A 25,352-nucleotide genomic window follows, 5' to 3' on the forward strand; every position below is an offset into this window, starting at 1 on the left:
TTGTTCGTGTCCTTTTCCATTTTTCCTTTGAATTGTTCTCTTTCTTTGGTTAGTAAAATTTAAAATATTAATATTGTCTGTAATATATTTGGCAACGTATATAAAATCATTCCTATGTGTTTTCTTCTACAGCTTTGATGATTACTTTTTATTAAATATTTTATCCATCTGGAAATTATACTAAATGATTTAAAAAACAATACTATTTAAATTGCTGTAAGTTCATGAGAATAGAGGCCAAGTTTTTTTTATTAGATGTTGCATACCTAGTGTCTGACACATTCATTCAGTACCAGCTGTGGCCAAAATATAATGGGTAACATGTTTCTGGCATTTTCCTTGCTCTTCCTACCGACTTCCTCAAAAGATTCTCTGACCAAAGTTAGTGGTCATACCGCACTTCACTGAATATCAGCAGTTGAGCAGTAGTGGTTGGAGGTAATGGTGGTGGTTAAGGAGTCATTCTTCACCCTACCCTCCATTGCTTTCTCCTCATGATGCCCAAGGCCTAGGGTAGCGCCAGCAAGTGTATCAGGCCACATGCAGTACCTTGCTGCACTCCCATGTGAGGTTTGGTCACCTTTCAGCTGCCTCTGAGTGGAGGAAAACCCACATTGTTGTATGCTAGTCAAGAGGACACTGGGGAGAGGGGAGGGGAATTTCCTACAAGATTCTTTGGAATGCTCTTTGACTGTGTTAGTTGCCAAGCAGTACCATGTGCAGAAGCCCCTGGGTGGTTAGAAATGGAAGCTCACCTCTACCATTACTTTAGATTCTGGAATTGATAGCTAGGTAGGGCTGGGTGAATTTGAGCACACTTGCTACTATTTTTAAATACATAACAGAGACCCTTAAATTGCAGTCACTTAAAACAACAAGGATTTGTTTTTATTTTTTTCAATCATGGGGCAGCTCTGTGTGGGTTCAGGTTGGCTCCATGTGTGTCTTCATTCTCCTTTTCATCAGTTGCTTAGAGGTTCTTCTCATGGCAAATGCACACATGCAAAAGGATAAGCCAAATCATGCCACCATATTGACCTCACCAAGGTCAAGTTGAAGGGACTTCCAAGTAGCCTCCTGCCTACCTATGATAGAACGCAACATAAGGTTTTGGTAAGAATAGTGTGTTTTGGAGCCTGACAACACTGGGATGGCAGGCACTGTTGAATGCCTACTCAAAAAACATTTGTCTCCCCTTTGTTCCGTGGTGGTAGATGCTAGTTGCCACAGTAGAGGTTCATAATGCCAGAAACTTTTTTTTCTCAATTTTTTTTATTGAGGTATAATTGATATACAATTTTATGAATGTTTCACATGAGCAACATTGTGGTTACTACATCACCCATATTATCAAGTACCCCCCAACATACCCCATTGCAGTCACTGTCCATCAGCATTGTAAGATATAATGCCAGGTACTTTTCCGCTTCTCTTGTAGCTGTAAGTAGCCATGTTATGTAGTTCTCGCCAGTGAGACATCAGGAAAACTCTGCTGGCTGCCCCTGGAAATTATTTCCAGCTTGTGCAATACACTTTTCAATACCTTGATATTCTCATTTGCAGGTTGCAGCTAGATATAATTCACGGAGTTGTATTAGTTAAATTTACTTTGTAACAATCCCAAGTCTCAGTATCTTACAATGACAAATACTGATTTTTCTTGCTAATGGTTTGCAGGTCATCTGGAGGTGGGATGGCTGTGCTTCTGGCTGTGGGTAGGGTTCAGCCCAACTCCATGTGTTTTAGGACAAGACAAAGTATGCAAGCATGTTTAAAGCTTCTACTTAACATCACTAACATTGCTTTGACCAAAGCAATTCACGTGGGGGGTCAACAATAGGGCAGGGAAATAGGCCCCGCCCACAGTGGGAAGAACTGTAGTCACATGGTAAAGGATGAAGACTTAGGAGAATGAACATTTAGAACATTAACCCAACTTCTCCCACCTCCTAGGTGTGTGAACATAAATAAATCGCTGGCTTCTTAGAATCTCAGTTTTCTCATCTTAAAGATAGCACTAGGCTCTTCTCTCTGGGTCGGTTGAACATGAAAGGTGACCACACGCCATTGGATGCCCTTTGCAAAAGTGAGCCCGTGGAACTCCGATTGTTTACTCAATGAGCTCCTCCCAGAAGACAGTTATGTGATTTAGTACTGGCATTCCATGAGGTTCATGAGTGGGCGGGAAGTCACCACGATGAAAGGCTCCCTGAGGGAGGAGGCAAACTGTGTATTCACTAAGCCAGCATTCAGCCTACACCTGAAGTCATTATTCCATGGCCATTGTCATACTTTCTTGCTTCAGTAAACTGTAACATTTTTTCTCTTCTTTCTTCTTTTTTGGCAAGTGAGCCCTTTAATTCACTCTGACAAGATCGTACGAACCCTGGTATTTCAGGGTTGATTTTGGCTGCTTCTTAGGCTCCCTCTGCTGGAGTAAAACGGCATCCTTTTTTCTCAAGACTTGAAGATGCTTGCCCTTTAATTGAAAGCAAATGTAATAACAGTTTGCTGCGTTGCTAGACTGGCTTTTCATAGAGTGTTTCTGTGTCCTAAATTTACCTGCCACAGAGCTGTAATACCAACCAACACTTCTTGCTTTTTCATAACAGAGCCTGACAAAAGACACTGATTTTAAAGAATTTGCCAGAAATGTAAATTGTTAATAATGAGCAGGTTCTTGTTTCCTGTGAGTAATGCCCTTGTTACTTCAATTCTGACCTTCTCAGGTTTAAAACATCTGCGAGTCTTATGGGAAGGTTGTGATGGGCCTATTTAGAGGTGCTTGCTAAAAGGAAATTAGCCTGAGTCACCAGATTTTTTAGGTTATGTAGGTAGACTATAATTTTCTATAGAAAAAGTGAAGATTGACTCAAAGCCAACACTTCCCCTGCCAGGGGCAGCCACACTTCCCTGGGACACACACATTTTCAGGGCTACTAAATAAGGTTTTATGTGAATGTATTTTTTATAAAGCCATTATTCATTGCTTACTGTTAATAGAGTTTCACTTTATTTCTGGCTTGGCAGTGTGCCAAATATGTCTCCCCCTTTTTCACCTCTCCAATTTTGGGAGTCACTTTTGGGATTTAAATGACTTTGTTAGGTATTCAGTGAGTTCTGAATTGATCGATTAGAAGCAGTTTCTGTGTGATGGTATAGAGTAGAGGGGGATCTCACTGTAAAGCCAGCTCTGGTGAATGTGAGGTAGTGTTGACACCTCCATTTTTCCCAGAGCTAAAACCAGTGTTCTGCAGCTTCAAAACTTAACCAATGGTCTGCACCAGCACCACCAGTATTACCTGTGGACAGAGTGGTTAGAAATACAGAACCTCAGGCCTCATCCCAGACCCACTACTTCTGACTGCATGTTCACAAGCTCTCCAGGAGATTCAGATGCACACTCACATTTGAGAAGCACTGGTGTAGAATAAGAGGATATTGCACAGTAATGCCAACCCTGAGGTACTCGAGATAGTGCTGGCACCTCAGAATCTGAGGTCTGTGACTAACACCCTGGGCCCCAGGGCCGGCTCCACCCATCAGTTCCATAATGCCAGGCAGTAAGCCCACAAGCCCTGGTCTGCAATCAGTGCTTACTGTGCCTGCCAGCTTTGACCTCATGAACTCTGACTTCCAGGACCTACCTGCCTACCCTGCACTGACTTAGCTGACTTCCATACTATGTTGGTCATCTGGCCTTCTTTGGCCCAAACTCCTAAATTCTGATCCTTCCTAGCAGGAATGTAGCCAGGCCAAAAAGTGTTGACCCACCTTACTGTTGAGGCTGTATTTAAAAAACCTGTAGGTCTTCAGCAGCTAAAGCCTTAAGTCAGTCATAACTTTCAATATCTCAGACAATAGAAACTCACCATGAAGTAGCTTAATTTGAAAAGGCGGGCACCAATATGGATCAAATACCATGACTTCATTTCTGGGATATTCCTACCCCAGACATATAACTTGAATCTGATCATGAGGAACATTGTACACATCCAAACTGAGAGACATCCTATGAAATAAATTGCCCATGCTCTTCAAAAATGTCAGAGTCAAGAAAGACAAAAGCTAAGGAGCTGTTCCAGATTAATGAAGTCTAAAGGACATGACAACTAAATGTAGTGTGTGATTCTGGAGTGGATCATGTAACAACAAAACAAAATCTTTACAGGGCATTATTGGAATTACTGGAAAAATTTAAATATTTTTTATAAATTAGATAATGTATCACTGCTAAATTTCCTGACTTTGATAATTACACTGTAGTTAGATAAGACAGTGTCCTTGTTAATAGAACATATATACTGCAGTATTTGGGGATAAGCGGGTATCATGTCTACAACTTGCTCTAAAGCACCGTTTCCAAAAAGAGAATATAAAACAAGTGTGACAAAATGGTAACAAAAGATGCCTGTGGGAAAATGGTACATGGGAGATGTTGTACTATTCTTATAGCCTTTTGGAATTCTGTACTAAAAATTTACAAAAAGAGAAAGATATTAAAAGGGGAGTTTATTAACAGAGTACTGGGGAACCCCAGAAAATTAGAGGAAGAACTGTAAGCCTCAGGGCAGCATGGGGACCATGGGAACTGGAAGTGATGACCTGATGCCTCCAGAGCAAGCTCTCATCTGGATAAACTTTAACAGAGTAATAGAATCCTGGAAATGTAGAGCAAGGAAAGGGCCTCTAAGAGACTTTCATGTCTCCATTGCATGGATGAGAAACTGAGATCTAGAGAGCAAAAGGACTCACAGATAATTAATACAGTTCGCAAATACAGATATTAGAGCTCCTTTTCATACTGGCTCATAAATGGATCCCCAGAGTTTATTCTTTTTTATTTGTAACTTAGAATATGAGGTGAAGCAAGAACAAGATTAACATAAATGATAAGTATGCTGTAACATGAATATATGTTCTATAAACAAATAGCTAAACAAGAATCCCCCCACAATGAACATGATTCCCCCCAAATTTTGCCATTAAATGTGTATATGAGAAATAAAGTATTTAAACATAAAAAGCAATGGTAATTTTAACACAATTTTATGTATATGTGAAAACTAGAAGATTTGAATTTCCTCGTTTATCATGTGGGTGGGTACATTCTGTTCTTTTCCATGGCGTTTTTCTCAACTCATAAAATACATCAACTCTCAGTTGAAAAGTAACGCTAATCCAGACTTGATTCATGGAAATGTCCCCCGTGATTTGGAGAGACTGTGATTGCAGTCCATTTAGAAAGCATTTTGTCAGGGACGTACAGATGCTTCAAAGCCATCTAGTTTCCACTCATTTCTTTTAAAGGTGAACACTGCTTGCCGTTGGTTACTCAAAAACTCTCCCTTCATCTGCACCTGTCTCACACTAAGAAATGGATTTAAAATGGAATAGTATCTATCTGTGTGTATGGAAATAATTATCTTTGAGATCACGTCTGAAAAAGCAATATACTTAGAGAAAGCAGAGCTCCTTCAATCACGCTTTCTGTGATCCTGTACTATCTTCTGACATAGGAAAGGCATTACTGTAGCAGTTGGATAGTTAGAGTGGGAACCAATAAACATGCCTGGACCAATTACCTCCATGACAGCTTTTGAAAGAGAATGCAAAACCTAGCCAAAAGATCTAGATGGTGGAGTGCAAAACTGAATACACAGTGGTTTAGTGTGTGGTGAGAAGCAATGACTTTTTAAAAAAAGAATTAAGTATACCTTCCATCACCTGTGTTCAGACACAATCATGAAGGCCTAACATTTTTCAGAGCATATGGATTCCTATACTTCACGTGACAGGCACTGTCTGTGGCCTACCAGATATCCATTTTCTGTATTGTCCTTACTAACAGAAGCTTAATCTTGATTGGCATAGTAATGTTCTTGGATAATTACTTGATTTTCCAATCTGTCAGAATGGCTGTGTCAAAGAGTATATATAATGGCATGTCTATGTAAGTCTGCTGTGGGATTCTGGGAAACCTTTTGCCTTTCTGATGAAAGAGAATGCCCTTCCCCATTTCTTCCTGCCTTGAATATAAACACTGTATCTGCAGTTACAGCAGCCATTTTGTGCCTGTGGGCCAATGTGAGGGAAGGGAGAAAGAATTGTGACATCCTGGCTCTGACATCACAAACCACTAAACAATATCAGCAGTTAGCCACTTCTGGACTTTATGTGAAAAAAGTTACTTTTTATTTGATTAAGCCACTGGGAGTCAGATTTTCTAATAATTTAAATTAAATGCATTCCTGATATAGAACCTTCTGGGGAAGTCTGCCTTGCTGAAAACAATCTCAGTTCTCTGAAACACTGTCCCACTCCCTCTCTGGGTGGATCTTTGCACTCCTGTTGATGCAATTGGGGTAAATGCCCTTGACTGAGGCTACCAATTAGATTCTCTCTTAGGAATTCAAAATTGGGTCTCAGTGGTTCTAGTTGACCCTGCAGTGTGACTAAAACTGAGGGACATCATAAAACTTGGAAACTGGTCTGTTATGTTGTGATAGGAGGTAACCTTTAGCCATAGAGAAGAGAAAATGAGATCTGTGGAAAGCGAAAGAGAGAGGCAGAGACCAATGTCAACGAGAGAGAACGCTGTGTGGGCCCTGGCAGCTTTCTGGTCCAAGTATTAGTCCTTGCTCAGGCCGGGCTGCACTCAGATTCCAGGCTCCAGCTCCCTTCCGGAGAGCTGGGCAGCCCTGTGTGATTGGCAGGGTTGTGCTCTGCACAAGGGCACCTGGCCAAAAGGGCAGAGGAAGTGAAATCCAGCCTCTTTATTTGGTCACTAAGCCCTGGCCTGGGACTGCATCAGCCCAGAAGTAATGTGCTTCATTATGCAATTCATCTGCCCAGAAGACAGCACACCTTTTCTTAATTTCACACAAGATTTAGGAAGGCTAGTAAAGTTGGTGTTTTATAATCAAAGGACCTTGACATTTAGACAAAATACATTAACAAACAGCTAAACCATTTGTTCTGCCATTTGATAGATATGTTGTTTAATACCCTGACTTACTTTGCTTTCTAAAACTGAAGTATAATCTACATGTAGCAAAATGTACAAATTTTAGGTGCATAGTTCATTGATTTCACTGTGTGACTCATAGATTCACTACCCAGATTAAGAAAAAAACATTTGCATCATCCAGAAAGTCCCTTTATCCCAGTCAGTACCACCTGCACCCCCGCACACACACAGTGACCACCACTCTCCTGACCTCTATCACTATAGTTTGATTTGGCCTGTTCTTGAACTTCATATAAATGGAATCATAGAGCAAGTGCTCTGGCTTCTTTCACTCAGCATGTTCATGAGATCCATCCATGTTGTTGACTGTATCAGTAATTTGCTCTCTTTTTATTGTTGAGTAGTATTTCATTGTGTGAATATACTGCAATTTATTCATCCATTCTCCTGTTGATGGACTTTAGGGTGTTTCCAGTTCTTCTGAATAAAGCTTATCTTAGCTGCTATGTACATCCTTATACAAGTCGGCCTAGGTACTTATTTCCCTTGGGCACTGATATGCTGTAGTAGAAGTCCAAACTATAAATCTTTCATATTAAAAGTATATATATCTTACATGCCCACACCTGGATAAATTTTGTCTTGAGTTGTTCCTTCATAGTGCGACTGGAAGGGCTTATTTTATAAGTACCTCTTCATAACAAATTACATATTTAATTTACCTATCCCCTTTACATATTAAACATGGGACTACTCTCTCAGTACCGTGGAGATGCATGCTTTTGTTTATTTAAAAATTGGTAAAAGGTCAGTAGTAGTTTGTGTTACAGCTAAGGAAGCAAATTTATAGAGAGGGTATCTTGCATTCAGCTTATAACTAAGAATCTGGTCTGTCACCAGGAATAAATACAGCAAAACTACATGAACCACATAAAATTAAGCCATGTTCCTTGCTCCAACCACCTGTGCTATTTGCAATACTAAATAGTGCTGCATTTGCAATGCAAAGCCCTATAAAGCAGTGTCTGTGTCCCAGCATCATGAGTGGAGTTCTTAAAAACATATGAGTGTCCAGTCCTACCCCCCAATAAAATCATGATCCAAAGTGGGGCCTCTGTTTTTAAATCTTTCCATGTAATTATATGCTATAGCAGCTGGTCAGCTGGCCATTTCTTTGCTATATCCATCCTTACAGTTCTGATCATCACCCTCAGTTGAACATTGGAGCCTGTGAATGGGTTTCATCTCCTGCTAAACTTTCCCCAGACAGAATGAGATGAGGTACACAAGTTACTTAATATTCATTTCTTTATGAAGACCAGAAGACAGCACCATTAAAATTAATTATGGAGAATGGTTGAATAAGACATATTTAGGATAATACGGAGCACAATATGCATTTATTCCCACTGGGCTGCAATCTCCACAATGTCAGGGTGTTAGTTTGCTCCCTTGTTCACTGATGTTCTCCAAGTGAGCCATAGTAGGGCTCAATAAATGTTTATGAAATAAACCTCCTATAAGACAAGGGCCTTAGTTACTAACTTACAAGGTTATAAATCCTCCTTTGCTTAGTGCTGGTTCTTTATCTCAGTTGCTCACCCCAGCCTTTCTAAGGACCAGGAAGAAGCTTTCCTAGCTACATTCATTCAGCAGCAACCGCTTGGAATTTGTGGAGGCCCAGATCTAAAGAAGAGGCTTTGGGAAGCTCCTTGTCCTTCACAGAGTAGAGGTGCCAGTTTACTTCACTCTCCTCTTCCTCTTCAGCCACAGACCCAGGTCCTTCTGAGATTCTCAGTTCCTTCTTCCCCTAGGCTTCAAATGAAAATTGCAACCAGCTACAGTGACACATTCATTCATCATGGCTGCCTGATCCCTAATCAGAGGGGTGGGTGGCAGCTCCCTTCAGCACACCTCCATGCCCAGGTCATCCAAATCTCCTTCTGATGTGTCGTTTTATATAGTAAGTGATTCTATCTCAATTTTATAAGTAACTCTCCTATAGATCCCTGGCTGAAACAGTCTCTGAAAAGAAACCAGAAAATGAGACACCAGAATCATTTTCCTTTTAAAGTCCCTGAAAACGCAGTGTCAACATAACAAAACTACTTTGGACATGATCACACAGAGGATTCTCTCCAATACCTAAATGAAGACAAAGGGAGGAAGGGAGGTTATATATATATTTATAAGTCATATAAATCATGATCCAAAAAGGCCCTAGGAGGTTAACTTGATCAGCCACCTCATTTTATGAAGACCATGAAGCCAGAGAGGTTCAATCACTTGCTCAGGGCTATATTAATGACAAAGCCAGAAATTCAAATGTCCTAACTGTGGCCACCCAATCTACCCTTTTGCCCCTAGCTGCAGTAGACTTAGGTTTCATTTTGCACACAGGGAAGGTACCATTCATGGGCAAACCCATGCTACATCACACCGCTTCCCTTAGCCCTAAGGAACACATTTATTAAAATGTATTTTAAGGTATTGGAAAAAAGAAGAAAAGCTCTAAGCAGTTCTAAAGAATTTCTGCCTGCCTGCCTTCTGCTATTTCTGACCTTCAGGACACCCATCAATGCCACAGGCCCATGTCACAGAGCACGGCCAAAGAACCCTTTCAGCTTGTTCTGTTGAAAGTATCTGAGTGAAAGAGTTATGGAACCTTAAAATGTCACAAATTGTTCAGATAATTGTTCTTTAAGTCCATTTTCTTGAATAGCTCTAGAAAATGACAGGGTAGGTAGTATATAATACAGTCGCCTAGGTGGAGGTGACAACAGTTCCTGGAAAAGGAGATAAATGCTTTACAACACTTGTTGCTGAGGCTCCCATGGGCCTCCTCTCTGTCTTCCTAAATTGACTTTGAGGATTTGAGTATCTACTGTCATGGTGACAGATTGGAGAGTGTCTGTGTCCCTGACCAAGAGCACGATGAGTGGAAGGAGTAGGGAGATCACCCAGGGTAATGACAGCAAAAGCGACAGTGTCTTTCCCAGGCTTTGTTTCTAGGCTCTAGGTTAGTACTTAACAAGAAAAATCAATCACAACCTTGTGGTACAGGTAGAACTGAAAACTGCATTTGAATTTGTCCACTAAGGGAGTCAGCCTCACTTTAAAGAGCTCTAGAGGTAGAGGTTTCCATGGAAGCAGGTACATGTGGGCAAAAATTGCTTTATAAGGACATGAATGCTAGCCATGATGTTAGGTTGGCACTTATGGCTGCCCAGTCAATGTGAGTTTGGCTGTTAGTGACCTAGTAAACAGTGACTTTTAAAAAAGGGGATAGTTTTTCTCTCATAACAGGAGTCTAGAGATAGGTGGTCCTTCTTGTGGTAGAGATACTCATTGATGTCGACAAACCTCAGGATCTTTCTCCTCCACCATTCCTTGAATGTTGGCCTTTAATCCATATGTTCATTACCTAAGATGCAAAATGGCTGCTATAGCTCCAGGCTGCGCATAAACATTCAAGGCACCAAAAAGATAGCCAAGTCTGTCTATCTTATTTCCACTCATGATGAAATAAAAGCTTTCCAAAATGCTCCTGCCCCAGCAGATTTCCCCTTTGATCAAGATGAAGCCACATAGCCAACCCTAGCTTCAGGGAAGGCTGAGAACTGAGTATCTGTCAAGGGACAACAGGGTTGACGTGATTGGTTGAGGTTATTCACTATTTGTCACCTAGAACTAAACACAATTGTCACCCTAATAAAATTGAGATCTAGTTAGCAAGGAATGAGGGGATAATGGCTGTTGAGTAGCTAACTAATAGTGTAGGCCACAAACATGTCATCAGAATTGGCCTTTCCAAATAAGACAGGTATTTACTATATACCTGATTATATGCAACTACTCATCTGTATGTTTTTGTACCCTCTAGCATAGTGTCATGCACCCAGCAAACACTTGAAAAATGTCTGTCGAACCATGGTTTGAGAATACTGAAATGACATATTCATTCAACAGAGGCTTAGAGGAGGGTCTGATGGGAAATGTCAATTATGCATCCAGCCTTAATAACACAGTCATTCACTTTAGTGGTGTTGGAAGACCAAAGTCTCCAGATATTCAAGTAACTATTGCCAAGAGGCCAAAACAACTTCTGGTTCTTTAAGCTTTCTGCTTAGGAAGAAAGTACATAAGAGAATATGAATCTTGATGAAATGCCTAGAATAGAGGACAAGTTAAGCATGTGCTCCAAACTCATTGCAAAGGGCTTTTTGCCTAACCTGTAAGAAATGAAACCACTGAAACATACCATCACATCCACATCCCAGAATTAGAGCCCAAATAAGTACATAGTGATTTGTAAATAGTCATGAAGTTAATCACAAAATAACAAAACACTATTGCTGAGATGCACATTAAAGACCAAATTAACTCCTTGTTTTTTCAGATGAGAAAACTGAGGTCCAGAGAGGTTAAGTGATTGATCTAAAGTTACAGTTACAGGATGTCTGTTTTAACTCTAACTTATAAGCATTGTGTGGGGACTGTATTAAGTGTCTTATGTGAAATCCTCATAGCAATCCCCGGTGAGGGAGGTAGTTCTTACTATTTATGCTTTCTACACGAGTAAACTGAAGCATAGAAGGTAAAATAATTGCGTAAATCCACACTGCTAGAAAGTGGTGAAACTATGTTTGGAACTTGGGTCTCTCTGACCCCAAAGCCCACATTTTTTACCACCATGCTATGCTCCCTCTTTGGTTGAAGAGCCAGGCTCCTCCAGTGCCTTAGAGAGCCAGAGTGTGGAGCCCAGAGGAACCTTAGAGGTCGCTTAGTACAGTGTTATTCAGTGGGTTGTTCCCAGGCCAGCAACATGCCCATCACTTGAGAGCTTGTTAGCAGTGTAAGATCTTAGGCCCCACTGCACAGCTACTGAAAGTCTCTGAGGGTGAGGCCCGGGAAGCAGTGTTTGAGCTAGCTCGCTAGGTGATATTTAGGCACGCTAAAATTTAAGAAGCACTGACTTAGTGGACAGATTCTAGTCCAGTCCCTTTATATTCCAGACGAGGAAACAGAGTTCTGAAGACAACCATGGTTACTGTGGATCTGAAGCCCAGCTCCCTGAATCTTAGTCCAGTGCACTGTCTGCTGTGTTCTCTGATTTCTCCATTACTCCCCCACAAAATGTGCATTGGTGCCTGTGTTGGAAACACTGAATGAGGTTTAGTGGACCTGTGGCCTGACCCAGCGTGTCCATTCATGTGCACATCAGGTTTCTCTCTGCCACTCCCCCATGACTCAGACTAAAGGTGTTTCTCTGTATCTGGGAGTATCCTTTGCTTGTCTTCCCTTCAGCTGTCTTCTTCCTCATCATCATTATATTATCACTGCTTTGCTTTTAAAAAGTATTTATGGATTCATTCAGTGTTTCATAGCAGTGATTCTCAAACTTGACTGCACTTTGGAATCACCTGGGAGCTTTAAAAAATACTGATGTCTGGGTCCCACACCTAGGGAGTCTGATGTCATTGGTTTGGGGTGTGGTCAAGGCATCAGGATTTTTTTAAAGCTCCCCAGGTGATTGCAACATGCAGCCAGGTGTTGGGAACTGCTTTTTCATGAGTCTTACCAGCACCTGAGGACAAAGGTGGGCAAGTCATTGTGATCCCCATTTTGTACATAAAGAAGCTCACGCTCTGAGACAGTATAGTGTGTTATAGGAAACACAGTGAAATCATCTAGAGACATTTGTTGCAGACTGGGTTACCAGATACTTGTAATAAATCTGCAAGAATGGGGTAAAACCTGTTTTTCTTTTCTGGTTTCCAGTGTTTTCTTGGCTTGTGTTCCCTGACATGAGAAGGGAAAGGAAACAACTTTGAAATGGTAATTTGGAACCAAATGTTTATAACTGAAATTCCCTGCTGAGTCCCTTTAATATCTGGAAGGGAATCATTAACTAGAGCAATCTGTACCGGCTCCATATTTCCTCATTCTGCCACATACCCTGGTGAGTTCCTACCAAACCACAACCCCTAAAGAAGCATCAAAAGTAAAAATCTAACTAATTGTGAATGTTGACTTTGTACGAAAATGTTTCCCCAACTCTTTAATTTGAAATTATTTGGACTGAGAATTTTTTCAAAATAAATTTACTCTGGGGGATGGGAAGTTTCTCTACACCACCATGGTGCGCATTGGAAACTCAGAATTGTCGCTGGCTCTCATTGGACATGCCATGTGTCAGTAACCACCCAGATCCTGAGGCAGGAGCCACATCTTTGAGGCTACCACCTCCCCAGATTCCAGACAGAAAGGGAGCACACATCCTATTTTCTTATAGATCCCCAAACCTGTCCAGGGGATTATAGGATCTCTCCTAAGGCTTGGCACAAGGGGGAGGTAAGAAAGCAGGAGCTCCACATTGACTTTCAACTTCCTGGTTTCTTTTCTGTGTCACTTCCTCCCACCTTGAAGAGCTTTTAGCTTCATTCTGACTCTACATATCCTTCAAGTCTATTGTTTTGGTATCAAGTTTAAGTTATAAAATACCCAGGTTCTAACAACTTAAAAGCCTTTTCCTCAAAGCTCTTGTCCATGGGTATCAAAAGTCATTTTGAGGTTCATTGGTAGTCAATAGCTTGTTTCTTTTTCTGAGCAGAAGCCTATTCTACCACCAGACCAATGGGACAAAGGATTGGGGTAAAATAAATGGCTGGAGGAAAACACTGAAATTAATATCAGAATCTTACTCTGTTACGTATGTGTTCAGTGTGATCTCAGAATAACTTTCTGCATACCATGTAGATGGGCAAGCACATAGGGCATTTTGGACTATTCCTTGAAAATAATGGCAATGGTTGCTAGGTAGCTAGAAAAGACTACCACTTCACAGGGCCTGTGGGCAGGACACTTGCCCTGGAAAGGCATCTGTGGTGAGGCAAGCTTTCTGTGGCTTGGTCCATTTCACTCATTTCCTTAACAAAGGTTGTCTCTCCTCAGTATGGAGGTGGTTCAGTCATAGCACAACCTTCAGGTAGGGTCAAGATACATAGCATCGTGTTTATTGCTCTCTTGTCTCTTCTACTCAGAGCCCAGCCCAATTGGAGTGTTTCGTGACAAACGTGTGTGTGCAGATCAGCAAAGACAATTGGTTAAACTAATCGAACTGTTTATAGCAAACCACCAGCCTTTCTTTGCATTTTTGAGATATCATTTAATTCAGTGTGAAAAAAAGTTTGTTTAACAAACCAAATGCATCCAAGATATCAACCCACACTGAGGCCTTAGGTACTACAAATACAGGATAGGGAATCTGAGTTTGTTTTGGTAAAGGCCTGATGGGCAGGGAGCCCCTCTCTACCATCCCCACTTTTTTTCCCACTGGAAGTGCCACTTCCTCATTCCCAGCTCCTCAGTGTTTCAGTGGCACAGAGGCCATCTTCTTGGAGGTAGTGCGTGTGCTGGTGCACACTCCCATGGGCTAGGAGCGGGGATGGAGGGATGTCTGAGAAAGCAGACAAATGAGAGAATGAGAACAAGCCCTCCCCTCACATCTCATATCCTTTCTTCTTTCTGTGCTGTTTGTTCAGGGGAAAGAAAAGAGCACACTCTTCCTCAGTGTTCCCCTCCATACTCTTAATGAGCACTGTTTTCACTTTTTATTTGCTGACCAATAAACCCAAGGGTAGGTCTGGTCTGTTCGCAGAGATAAAGAATTACACGCGTAACTAGTCTTTATCCAGCCCAACAAGTGCGGTTTCTCTTTGTTTTTCACAGTGTTTCTGAGAGATAAGAGGAAACCACCCAGAGATGATGCATGACCAAGGAGTTTTTGAGATATTTTATAAATTCATGCTCTATTCTAAGCTGTGGATTAGGGATGGAAAGAAAGGGTGTAGGCACCGCATAACCTAGTTTTTTTTTTTCTGGGTTTAAAAAAGCAGGTGAACACATTCACACACACACACACACATACACACATACACAGGGGTGGGGAGACATGAATAAATGTTCCACTGAGGAAAGAATAAGCCTATTTCAATCATTGGCACAGAAGTCAAATAGGGAGTATTTCAGTAAATTTAATGACTTTTCCTTTCACAAAAACAGTTTCTGTCATATGGATTCAAGACCAAAATTGGCAGACAGTTGAAGAGCCAGATAGAATCCTAGGAAAATAAGGGAGGGGACCAGATTAGAGTCGTGTTTGTGCCCTTGAAGGCTCTTAGCAGGTTTCTGTAAGTGAGCCAGGATGGAGGGGTTGATATAAGGTGGATGATGTAGGATATTATGCAGAGCAAGACCAAATGTAAGGTCAGCTGGTACTTACAAAGGCACAAAGAGTAAGATGTTTTTAATAGCAAATGAAAAATTTGGTAGCAATTCAAACAGAAGCAGAGTAGGGAATCACTTCAGAGAGAGTGCTATTCAGCTAAGGAATGACCCAAGGCTGAGCCCAGGAATGATGGTGGGGATGCCTAGGAAAAGGAAGATCAGGTCTTTGGGAATTTCAGGCAGAAAGGAGGAGTAAACCCAAGAAACAAAGATAAGGAGCTAACAGAAGGAAAATTTAAGTTGGAAGCCAGGACATAATTGTTTCTGAGCAACTAGATGGAAAATGAGACAGTAAAGTCTTAGTGATGTTGAGCAGGGCTTCATTGCCTGTGCTACATACTGTGCATTGCTATTTCTTTCCACCCCTAGGCTCCCGAACTTTAATTACTTCTGTCTATGTCTCATCTCCAGCCTTGAATAGTAAGTTCCCTCTAGGGAAAAAATATGTTCTAGGCTTTCTAGAATTGCATCCACAATACCTAGCAGAGGGCCTCACTGGAATAGTAGCTCAGTAAATGTGAATTGGCAGAATGGATTAATGAGCAGCTTCCTCTTTATGTAATTATTTTTCCAAATGAAATGCTAGATTTGTGGAGGCCAAAACCTGGATCATATTTTACTCTTCTATTGTTGGGTAAATCAGAGGAGCAAGTTATGACATAAGAAATCATTTGTACTTTATTTTGAAAGGAATTGATGAATCTAATGGTAGGTAACAGGTAGGAAAATTTGATGTGTGAGTCTTAGGAGAGGGGCCAAAATCCAGTGGACTTTTCCTTGATCCTAGATTCATTCAGTCAGACCAAGGCTAAACTTCAGGGGATTTGGGGAAGGGGTGGGGGCAGGGTTACTCTGACTAGTACTTTTTTTGTGCGGGCCTGCCGTTTTGGAAGGTTGGCTTCATGAGGGGAGAGTTCCTGTGTGTCTTTTCACTGTCCTATCTCTAGCATCTAGAACAGATTTTCCTGAAATATAGTAAGGGCTTAAGAAATAATTGTGTAAGGAAGGTAAAGAGGGAGGGAAAAATGGAAGGAGGAAGAAATGGAGGGAGGGAGGGACTTAAGGAAAGGGGCGAGAGGGCTCTGCTTTTCTTGCCAGTAAACTGGCCCATATTTACGCATCAGCTACCAAAGGGCCCCTCAGGCCCTGACTGTGGTAAGCTGAATAAAAGATGGAAGACTGCAAGTCTTTGCATTTAGCCATTCTCTCTTCAGAGTCATTTTGATATTAAAAGTTATTTTGCCTTGGTACTTATTGAACATTGGTTTCATTCAGAGATTGCAAAAGGCTACAGGGAGTCTGTCATGCAGCAGCTTGTCAGAGAATTGTGGCTTTATAAGCACAGTCTAAATGACACAAATTGAAGGCCCATTGTCTGGGCCAGATCTGCACCGCATGCCAGGAGTAAGAGCTTTGTTAAAGCATTATCAGTTAGGACCAGTCTTTGGTCTTTTCTGAGCACTTTCTTGTTCCTGTGACAAGGATTAATGATATAACTAACTGTAGGGTGGTCTTTGCATTTTATAAAAGCCTGTAACAGTAAAGACCCAAGTTTTCTGAAGAGGGCAGATAAACTTGACAACAAGGAGAGAATCAGTGGTTTAAAAAAATTATATGGTGACTAAACTTATTTATACATAGGAAAAGAATTGGGAGGATATGTTAATGGCTTTTTTAAGCAAGAAAATCTAGTATCTGAGGCAAAAAGAAGATCCTGATTTGACTTCTACTTCTTGATTTTCTTATTCAGGTTCTGACTCCAGCACAGATCAAATCAATTTGCCAGGCAATTTTGGACTCTGGGAAGCAATATGCCATGAAAAAGAGGAAACCATTTCCCCTGATGTATTCCTACTATGGAACCGAATACTTAGGTGAGTGAAGGTGTTGGCAAACTCCTGTAGGATGAAAGGAGTCTCTGATACCAATGTTGACTAAAGATTGAAAGATTTGTTTTTGACATAGGTTATCACTATGTATTTAAGTAGAAACACTTTAAAATTCCATTTAAGAATATTGATAGATATTACAAATCACGATTTAATATTTGTTTTCATAGTCTATCTGACAGAAATATAGCTATTTTAACAATTACTTGCACTACAGGCTAAAATCCAGATTTGAGATTGTGAGTTCATTGGCCTAATTTTGCTGAGAAAGTTTGTGTATAGTTTATACACTCATTGCAAATACTGCCTGTGCACAGGGAAAAGGATTCCGCCACTAACGTTGTCAAGTTTTTAATATTAGTGGATTAATAACAGACAACCAAATCACAGTGGCTACTTTTGAGATCTGAGGCTGCAAAGGAAAAATTAGTTACTCCCCTTTTGAATCCTTCGACAGCTCCTCCCCATCACTTCTGAGCATGACTTGCAAGGCCCTTTGTAGATCAACTGCCTCCTTCTCCAAACTCAAGCTTTATCTCTCCCTTCCTTGGTTCTGCCCAGCATAGTCTCTTGTAAGCAAACTGTTCTCACATCTGTGTAACCTTTGTGCTTGCTCCTTGTGGCTAGAATGCTTGGCTTCCTGTACCCACTTCATCTGTCTGTAATACTTACAACAGGACTTCAGGCATTATTAAATCTATTGAGAAACTTTGTGCTTTTGCAAAAAAGCATTTATTGAACTTTCTCTGGAGAAACATTCACACACTTTGAGTTTTACCCCAAAGCAAAATTGGTTAATGTCAGGTCACCCTGCCACACTCCTATTGGAGCCTTTATCACATCACATTGCAGTTAATGGCTTACCAACCACCTGAGTGGGTTTGTGCACCTTCAGAATGAGAACTTTCTCTCATTTATCTTTGGGATCTCTGGACCTTTACCAAGAGCCCATACATAATGAGGGTACCCAAACAAGTGAATCAATAGATGAGGAACAACGTCAGCAATGAGCTTATAGACTAACAGCTCTGTGAGAGTTTTCTCAAAGGACCTTTAAGTTCCCATCTAAATTTCCCTAGCATCTGTCTTTGAAACAAGGGCTTGGGTGTAAATGGTTTCTTTGTAAGGTAATCCCAGAAAGTGTTGATAATGGAATGAGGAGGCAAGACAGGGTAGAGAAAGAAGTTAATGGAAGATGTAATAATAGGCAGTTATGAATAACTGATGCTCATTTCCACTGGGGACAGTAAGAGGCTGTAGAGAACGTGCCTCAGAATTGTCCCACCCTCTGGGTGAGGAAGCTGGGGTGGTCATTCACCAACTCCTTTCTTTATTGGTCGAGTGCTGCTCCCAGAGGTGTTAATTCCCTAGGTGTTAATTTCAGCCCTGTGCCTGTAGACTGGGCACAGCTCTGTGGCCAGAGAAAGCTTCGGGCAAAATGAGAGGTGCTTGAAATAGGCAGCAAGGAGGATAGGTGCCCCAGAATAATGAGTGGGGATGAGGTGATGGGCAGGGCACTGACAGTATCTGCCAAGGTTGGCTTTCTCTCCAGACTGGATGGGGAGGGCCTCAAGGGTACATACCCAGTCATATTCATCATTGTATCCCTGGGGCTTGGACAATGCCCAAAACACACTGCTAATTGTGAAGGATCAAATAAATTAATACCAGTTAGTAATGTTTAACTTTACAGAAGAAGGGATTTAGTCTGTTTTGTTCGCTGATTTACTTTCAGTCTGTAGAACAGTAGTATCTGGCACATAGTAGATGCTTAATTCTTATGTGTTGAATGAATGTTTAGGATACCTAGAAGAAATTATTTTCAAGTATTTTAAGGGCATTTTCATAAAAGCTATTGATATGTTAATTACAGCATTAAAAAATCCTTTTATCTAAAATAGGGGTTAGTCATTAAACTTTTTTCTATACAGGGATAGATAATAGATATTTTCAGTTTTGTGGGCCAAATGGTTTCTGTTACAAATACCACTCCACCATCATAGCACTAAATCAGCCGTAGACAATACACAAATGAATGAGCATGGCTGTGTTTCAATAAAACTTTGTTTACTAAAACAAATGATACAGAGAAGACAAGTAGTGGCTCTACAGCATCTTACTATGCTGATGGACGGTGACTGCAGTGGGGTGTGTGGGGGGACTTGATAATATGGGTGAATGTTGCAAAAACTTTCATAAGATTGTGTATCAATGATACCTTAATAAAAAAACAGCAAAACAAACAAACAAACAAACAAGAGGTAGACCATATTTGGCCTGCAGGCTATACTTTGCAGACCCTGCTCTAACATATCTTTCCCAGAAGCCTAGGTCTTCAGCAACTCAATTAATATCACCATTCATTTTTTTATACTGATTTCAAGTAATATCACCATTCATTTTTTTATACTGATTGTCTTTCATGAAATTAAACTGGCTCTCTTCCCAATTGTGTGAATTAATTATGCTTTGTCAATATAGGAGCAGCTCATGGCCTGTCATCCATTCTCCAGATGCTTCTTTCTTACCATGAGCACCTGAAGCCCTCAGAACAGGAGCTGGTGTGGCAGAGTGTGGACTTCCTCATGGAGCAGGAACAGAACTGCAACTGGCCACCTGAGCTTGGCGAAGCCATCGAGAGAGAGAACGAGCTGGTGCACTGGTGCCACGGCGCCCCAGGTCTTCACATACACTATTATCTGAAAACATTCTTTGCACCAGACTTAGCCTGAGAGAAGTACCTTTTCTGGGAAGTGAGGGTATTTCTTATCTTGTGTCATTACTACATGCAATAAAAAAGTCCAAATGAAATTTTTCAAAGCCACAAATGTCTTGATCTTTAACAGATCTCCAGAAATGATCCCATATTTTTAAAGTTATATGATCTGTATCTATTTGTACATAAATTAAACAAGCACTGTCCAATAGAATATAATATGAGCCACATATGGAACAGAATTTTAAAAATTTCTATTAAAAACCTAAAAAGAAACAGGTGAAATTAATTTAAATAATATATGTTAGATGACCCAATATACCTAAAATATTATTTTAACATGCAACCGATTTTTAAATTGAGCCATTCCACATTTTCTTCATATTAATTCTTTGAAATCCTGTGCATATTTCAAACTTACATCCAATCTCAACTCAGAGTAGCCGCATTGCAAGTAATCAATAACTACACCGAACAGTGCACAGATCTGGAGCTTGGCATTTCAAAACCTGGTCCCTGGACTACTGGTATTTGCAACCTGGGAGCTTATTAGAAATCCAGAATCTCAGGCCCCACCCCAGCCCATTGAATCAGAATCTGCATTTTAACAAGATTCCTAGGTGATTTGTATACACGTTATGTTTGAGACACACTGTTCTATAACTCTTCTTCAGATGAGGTGTTGCATCATCACCTAATATAAAGTCTAGAGGAATGAGAAGCCATCTGCAGTGAACTCTCTGGAATTGAGCCTAGAAATTTTCAGACCTCATCATTTCCTTTTTTCTTTTCTTTTTAATCTCATTATACTGCTAATTAGACCTTCTGAGAAGGGGCAATTCAAAAGAAGTTAAATTCAAATCAATCAATTAATTTTGGTTGATTGGCCAGAGAGAGATTTAAAATACCAAACAACACAAAATTTTTGGATTAGGAGTGGATTTAATTTTCAAGGCTATGCTTTAATGCTGTGAGTACAGCCTTAAAATATATTTGATTCCTCTTTAGTTTGTTACCTGATTTCTATTAATTCCTAATCTAATTAGTGTTCTTTAATCCAACTGTAATTTCAGTTTTCCTTGTTACAGTTTGAGTTGACAAATAATATGTCTTAGTTCATTGGTCCTATTGTCTCTGACTGCCACATTTACCTAAGGAAGGGATGTCAGAGTCTCCTTTGTGTGCTTATACCAGTGCCAGGGCATTGTGCATTATGTCCAGGCTAATTCCCATCAGTGACATTGTGAGACCATTTCTTCTTGCTTTGAAGTTTTTGGAGAAAAACAACAGTTATTTACCTTTCTGGAAATGTTACCCCTTCATGTTATGCTCAACACTCCCATTTCCCATTCCCTTTAATTATTATCAGTGATAGTCTCTGGATAAGTGCCAAGCACCCCAGGACCCTTGAATTTTGGAGATGTCCCAAGGTAAATACAGAATATTTTGAAAGGACGCAATGTATTAGGAAATGTCATATTAAGAATGGGAAGATATGCCATACACAAATATGAAACGCCAAAGAAACCTGGTACAGAGTAAAATTAATATAACCCCTGAGAAAGATGACATGGACCCCATGACTCTTCCTGAAAGGGAGTTCAAAATAAAAATCATTAACATGCTAGTGGAGGTACCAAAAGATATTCAAGAACTCAGGAATGAATTCTGGATGGAGATCCAATCACTGAAGAGCACAATGGAGGGTATTAAAAGCAGATTGGATATGGTGGAGAAGACGATAAATGAAATAGAAACTAGAGAAGAGGAATACAATGAAGCTGAGGCACAGAGAGAAAAAAGGATCTCTAAGAATGAAAGAATATTGAGAGAACTGTGTGACCAATCCAAACGGAACAATATTCACATTATAGGGGTACCAGAAGAAGAAGAGAGAGAGAAAGGGATAGAAAGTGTCTTTGAGGAGGCAGTTGCTGAAAACTTCCCCAATCTGGGGAAGGAGATAGTCTCTCAGGCTATGGAGGTGCACAGATCTCCCAACACAAGGGACCCAAGGAAGACAACACCAAGACATATAGTCATTAAAATGGCAAAGATCAAGGATAAGGACAGACTGTTAAAAGCAGCCAGAGAGAGAAATAAGATCACATACAAAAGAAAACCCATCAGGCTAACATCAGACTTCTCAGCAGAAACCTTACAGGCCAGAAGGGAGTGGCATGATGTATTTAATGCCATGAAGCAGAAGGGCCTGGAACCAAGATTACTTTATCCGGCAAGATTATCATTTAAATTTGAAGGAGGGATTTAAAAATTTCCAGATAAGTAAAAGATGAGAGAATTTACCTCCCACAAACCATCTTTACAGCGTATTTTGGAGGGACTGCTATAGATGGAAGTGTTCCTAAGGTTTAATAGCTGTCACCAGAGGTAATAAAACCACAGTAAAGAAAGTAGAACAGCTAATTACTAAGCAAATGCAAAATTAAATTAACTATCCCCAAAGTCAATCAAGGGATAGACAAAGAGTACAGAATATGATACCTAATATATAAAGAATAGAGGAGGAAGAAAAAGGAGGAGAAAAAGGAAAGAACCCTTAGATTGTGTTTGGAATAGCATATTACGTGAGTTAAGTTAGACTCTTAGATAGTAGGGAAGTTAACCTTGAACCTTTGGTAACCATGAATCTAAAGTCTGCAATGGCAATAAGTATATAACTATCAATAATCACCCTAAATGTAAATGGTCTGAATGCACCAATCAAAAGACATAGAGTCACTGAATGGATAAAAAAACAAGACCCATCTATATGCTGCCTACAAGAGACTCACTTTAAACCCAAAGACATACACAGACTAAAAGTGAAGGAATGGAAAAAGATATTTCATGCAACTAATAGAGAGAAAAAAGCAGGTGTTGCAGTACTTGTATCACACAAAATAGACTTCAAAACAAAGAAAGTCACAAGAGACAAAGAAGGACATTACATAATGATAAAGGGGTCAATCCAACAAGAAGATATAACCATTATAAATATCTATGCTCCCAACACAGGAGCACCTACATATGTGAAACAAATACTAACTGAATTAAAAGGGGAAATAGAATGCAATGCATTCATTCTAGGAGACTTTAACACTCTACTCACTCCAAAGGACAGATCAACCAGACAGAAAATAAGTAAGGACACAGAGGCACTGAACAACACATTACAACAGATGAACCTAACAGACATCTACAGAACTCTACACCCAAAAGCAGCAAAATACACATTCTTCTCAAGTGCACATGGAATATTTTCAAGAATAGATCATATACTAGGCCACAAAAAGAGCCTCAGTAAATTCAAAAAGATTGAAATTGTACCAACCAGTTTCTCAGACCACAAAGGTATGAAACTAGAAATAAATTATGCAAAGAAAATGAAAAATCCCACACACACATGGAGGCTTCACAACATGCTCCTAAATAACCTAATGGATCAATGTCCAAATAAAAACAGAGATCAAGCAATACATGGAGACAAATGACAGCAATAATTCAACACTGCAAAATCTGTGGGATGCAGCCAATGCCGTGCTAAGAGGAAAATATATCACAATACAGGCCTACCTCAGGAAAGAAGAACAATCCCATATAAGCAGTCTAAACTCACAATTAATGAAACTAGAAAAAGAAGAACAAATGAGGCCCAAAGTCAGTAGAAGGAGGGACACAATAAAGATTAGAGCAGAAATAAATAAAATTGAGAAAAATAAAACAATAGAATCAATGAAAGCAAGAGCAGGTTCTTCAAGAAAATAAACAAAATAGATAAACCCCTAGCCAGACTTATCAAGAAAAAAAGAGAGTCTACACACATAAACAGAATCAGAAATGAGAAAGGAAAAATCACTATGGACACCACCGAAATACAAAGAATTATTACAGAATACTATGAAAAATTATATGCTAACAAACTGGATAACCTAGAAGAAATGGACAACTTTCTAGAAAAATACAACCTTCCAAGGCTGACCAAGGAAGAAAAAGAAAATCTGAGCAGACCAATTACCAGCAACGAAATTGAAGTGGTAATCAAAACACCACCTAAGAACAAAACTCCTGGACTAGATGGCTTCACTGCTGAATTTTATCAAACATTTAGTGAAGACATAATACCTATCCCCCTTAAAGTTTTCCAAAGAGTAGAAGAAGAGGGAATACTTCCAAACTCATTCTATGGGGCCAGCATCACTCTAATACCAAAACCAGGCAAAGACTCCACAAAAAAAGAAAGTTACAGACCAATATCCCTGATGAACATAGATGCAAAAATACTCAACAAAATATTAGCAAATCGAATTCAAAAGTACATCAAAAAGATCATCCATCATGAACAAGTAGGATCTATTCCAGCGATGCAAGGATGATACAACATTTGAAAATCCATCTACATCATCCACCACATCAACAAAAAGAAGGACAAAAACCACATGATCATCTCCATAGATGCTGAAAAAGCATTTGACAAAATTCAACATCCACTCATGATAAAAACTCTCAACAAAATCGGTATAGAGGGCAAGTACCTCAACATAATAAAGGCCATATATGACAAACCCACAGTCGACATCATATTTAACAGCGAGAATCTGAAAGCCTTTCCTCTAAGATCGGGAACAAGACAGGGATGCCCACTCTCCCCACTGTTATTCAACATATTGTAGCATCTCAGTCAGTAGGTGCCCCCAAAATATTCCTGTAGCCACGGCAATCAGACAACACAAAGAAATACAAGGTATCCAGATTGGCAAGGAAGAAGTTAAATAGTCCCTGTTTGCAGATGACATGATATTGTACATAAAAAACCCTAAAGACTCCACTCCAAAACTACTAGATCTAATATCTGAATTCAGCAAAGTTGCAGGATACAAAATTAATACACAGAAATCTGTGGCATTCCTATATACTAACAATGAACTAGCAGAGAGAGAAATCAGGAAAACAATTCCATTCACAGTTGCATCAAAAAGAATAAAATACCTAGGAATAAACCTAACCAAGGAAGTGAAAGACCTATACCCTGAAAACTACAAGACACTTTTAAGAGAAATTAAAGAAGATACCAATAAATGGAAACTCATCCCATGCTCATGGATAGGAAGAATTAATATTGTCAAAATGGCCATCCTACCTAAAGCAATCTATAGATTCAATGCAATTCCTATCAAAATACCAATAGCATTCTTCAACAAACTAGAGAAAATCATCCTAAAATTCATATGGAACCACCAAAGACCCCGAATAGCCAAAGCAATCCTGAGAAGGAAGAATAAAGCTGGGGGCATTACACTCCCCAGCTTCAAGCTCTACTACAAAGCCACAGTAATCAAGACAATTTGGTACTGGCACAAGAACAGACCCATAGATCAATGGAACAGACTAGAGAGCCCTGATATAAACCCAACCAAATGAGGTCAATTAATATACGATAAAGGAGTTATGGATATACAATGGGGAAATGACAGCCTTTTCCAACAGC

The 25,352-nt window shown here is 40.0% G+C and overlaps 1 protein-coding gene across 1 annotated transcript in view; it reads left to right on the top strand.

The window, feature by feature from the left end:
- LANCL3 (LanC like family member 3) overlaps positions 1-25,352 on the top strand; it is a 107,182-nt gene that overhangs the window by 64,120 nt on the left and 17,710 nt on the right. The window contains exons 2-3 of the mRNA XM_036908995.2: positions 17,010-17,133; positions 19,630-19,827. Coding sequence (XP_036764890.2) covers positions 17,010-17,133; positions 19,630-19,827 — 322 coding nt within the window. The remainder of the gene's footprint in view (positions 1-17,009; positions 17,134-19,629; positions 19,828-25,352) is intronic.

This window comes from Manis pentadactyla, chromosome X (assembly GCF_030020395.1).
Source record: "Manis pentadactyla isolate mManPen7 chromosome X, mManPen7.hap1, whole genome shotgun sequence".
In the NCBI taxonomy this organism is placed as follows: Eukaryota; Metazoa; Chordata; class Mammalia; order Pholidota; family Manidae; genus Manis; species Manis pentadactyla.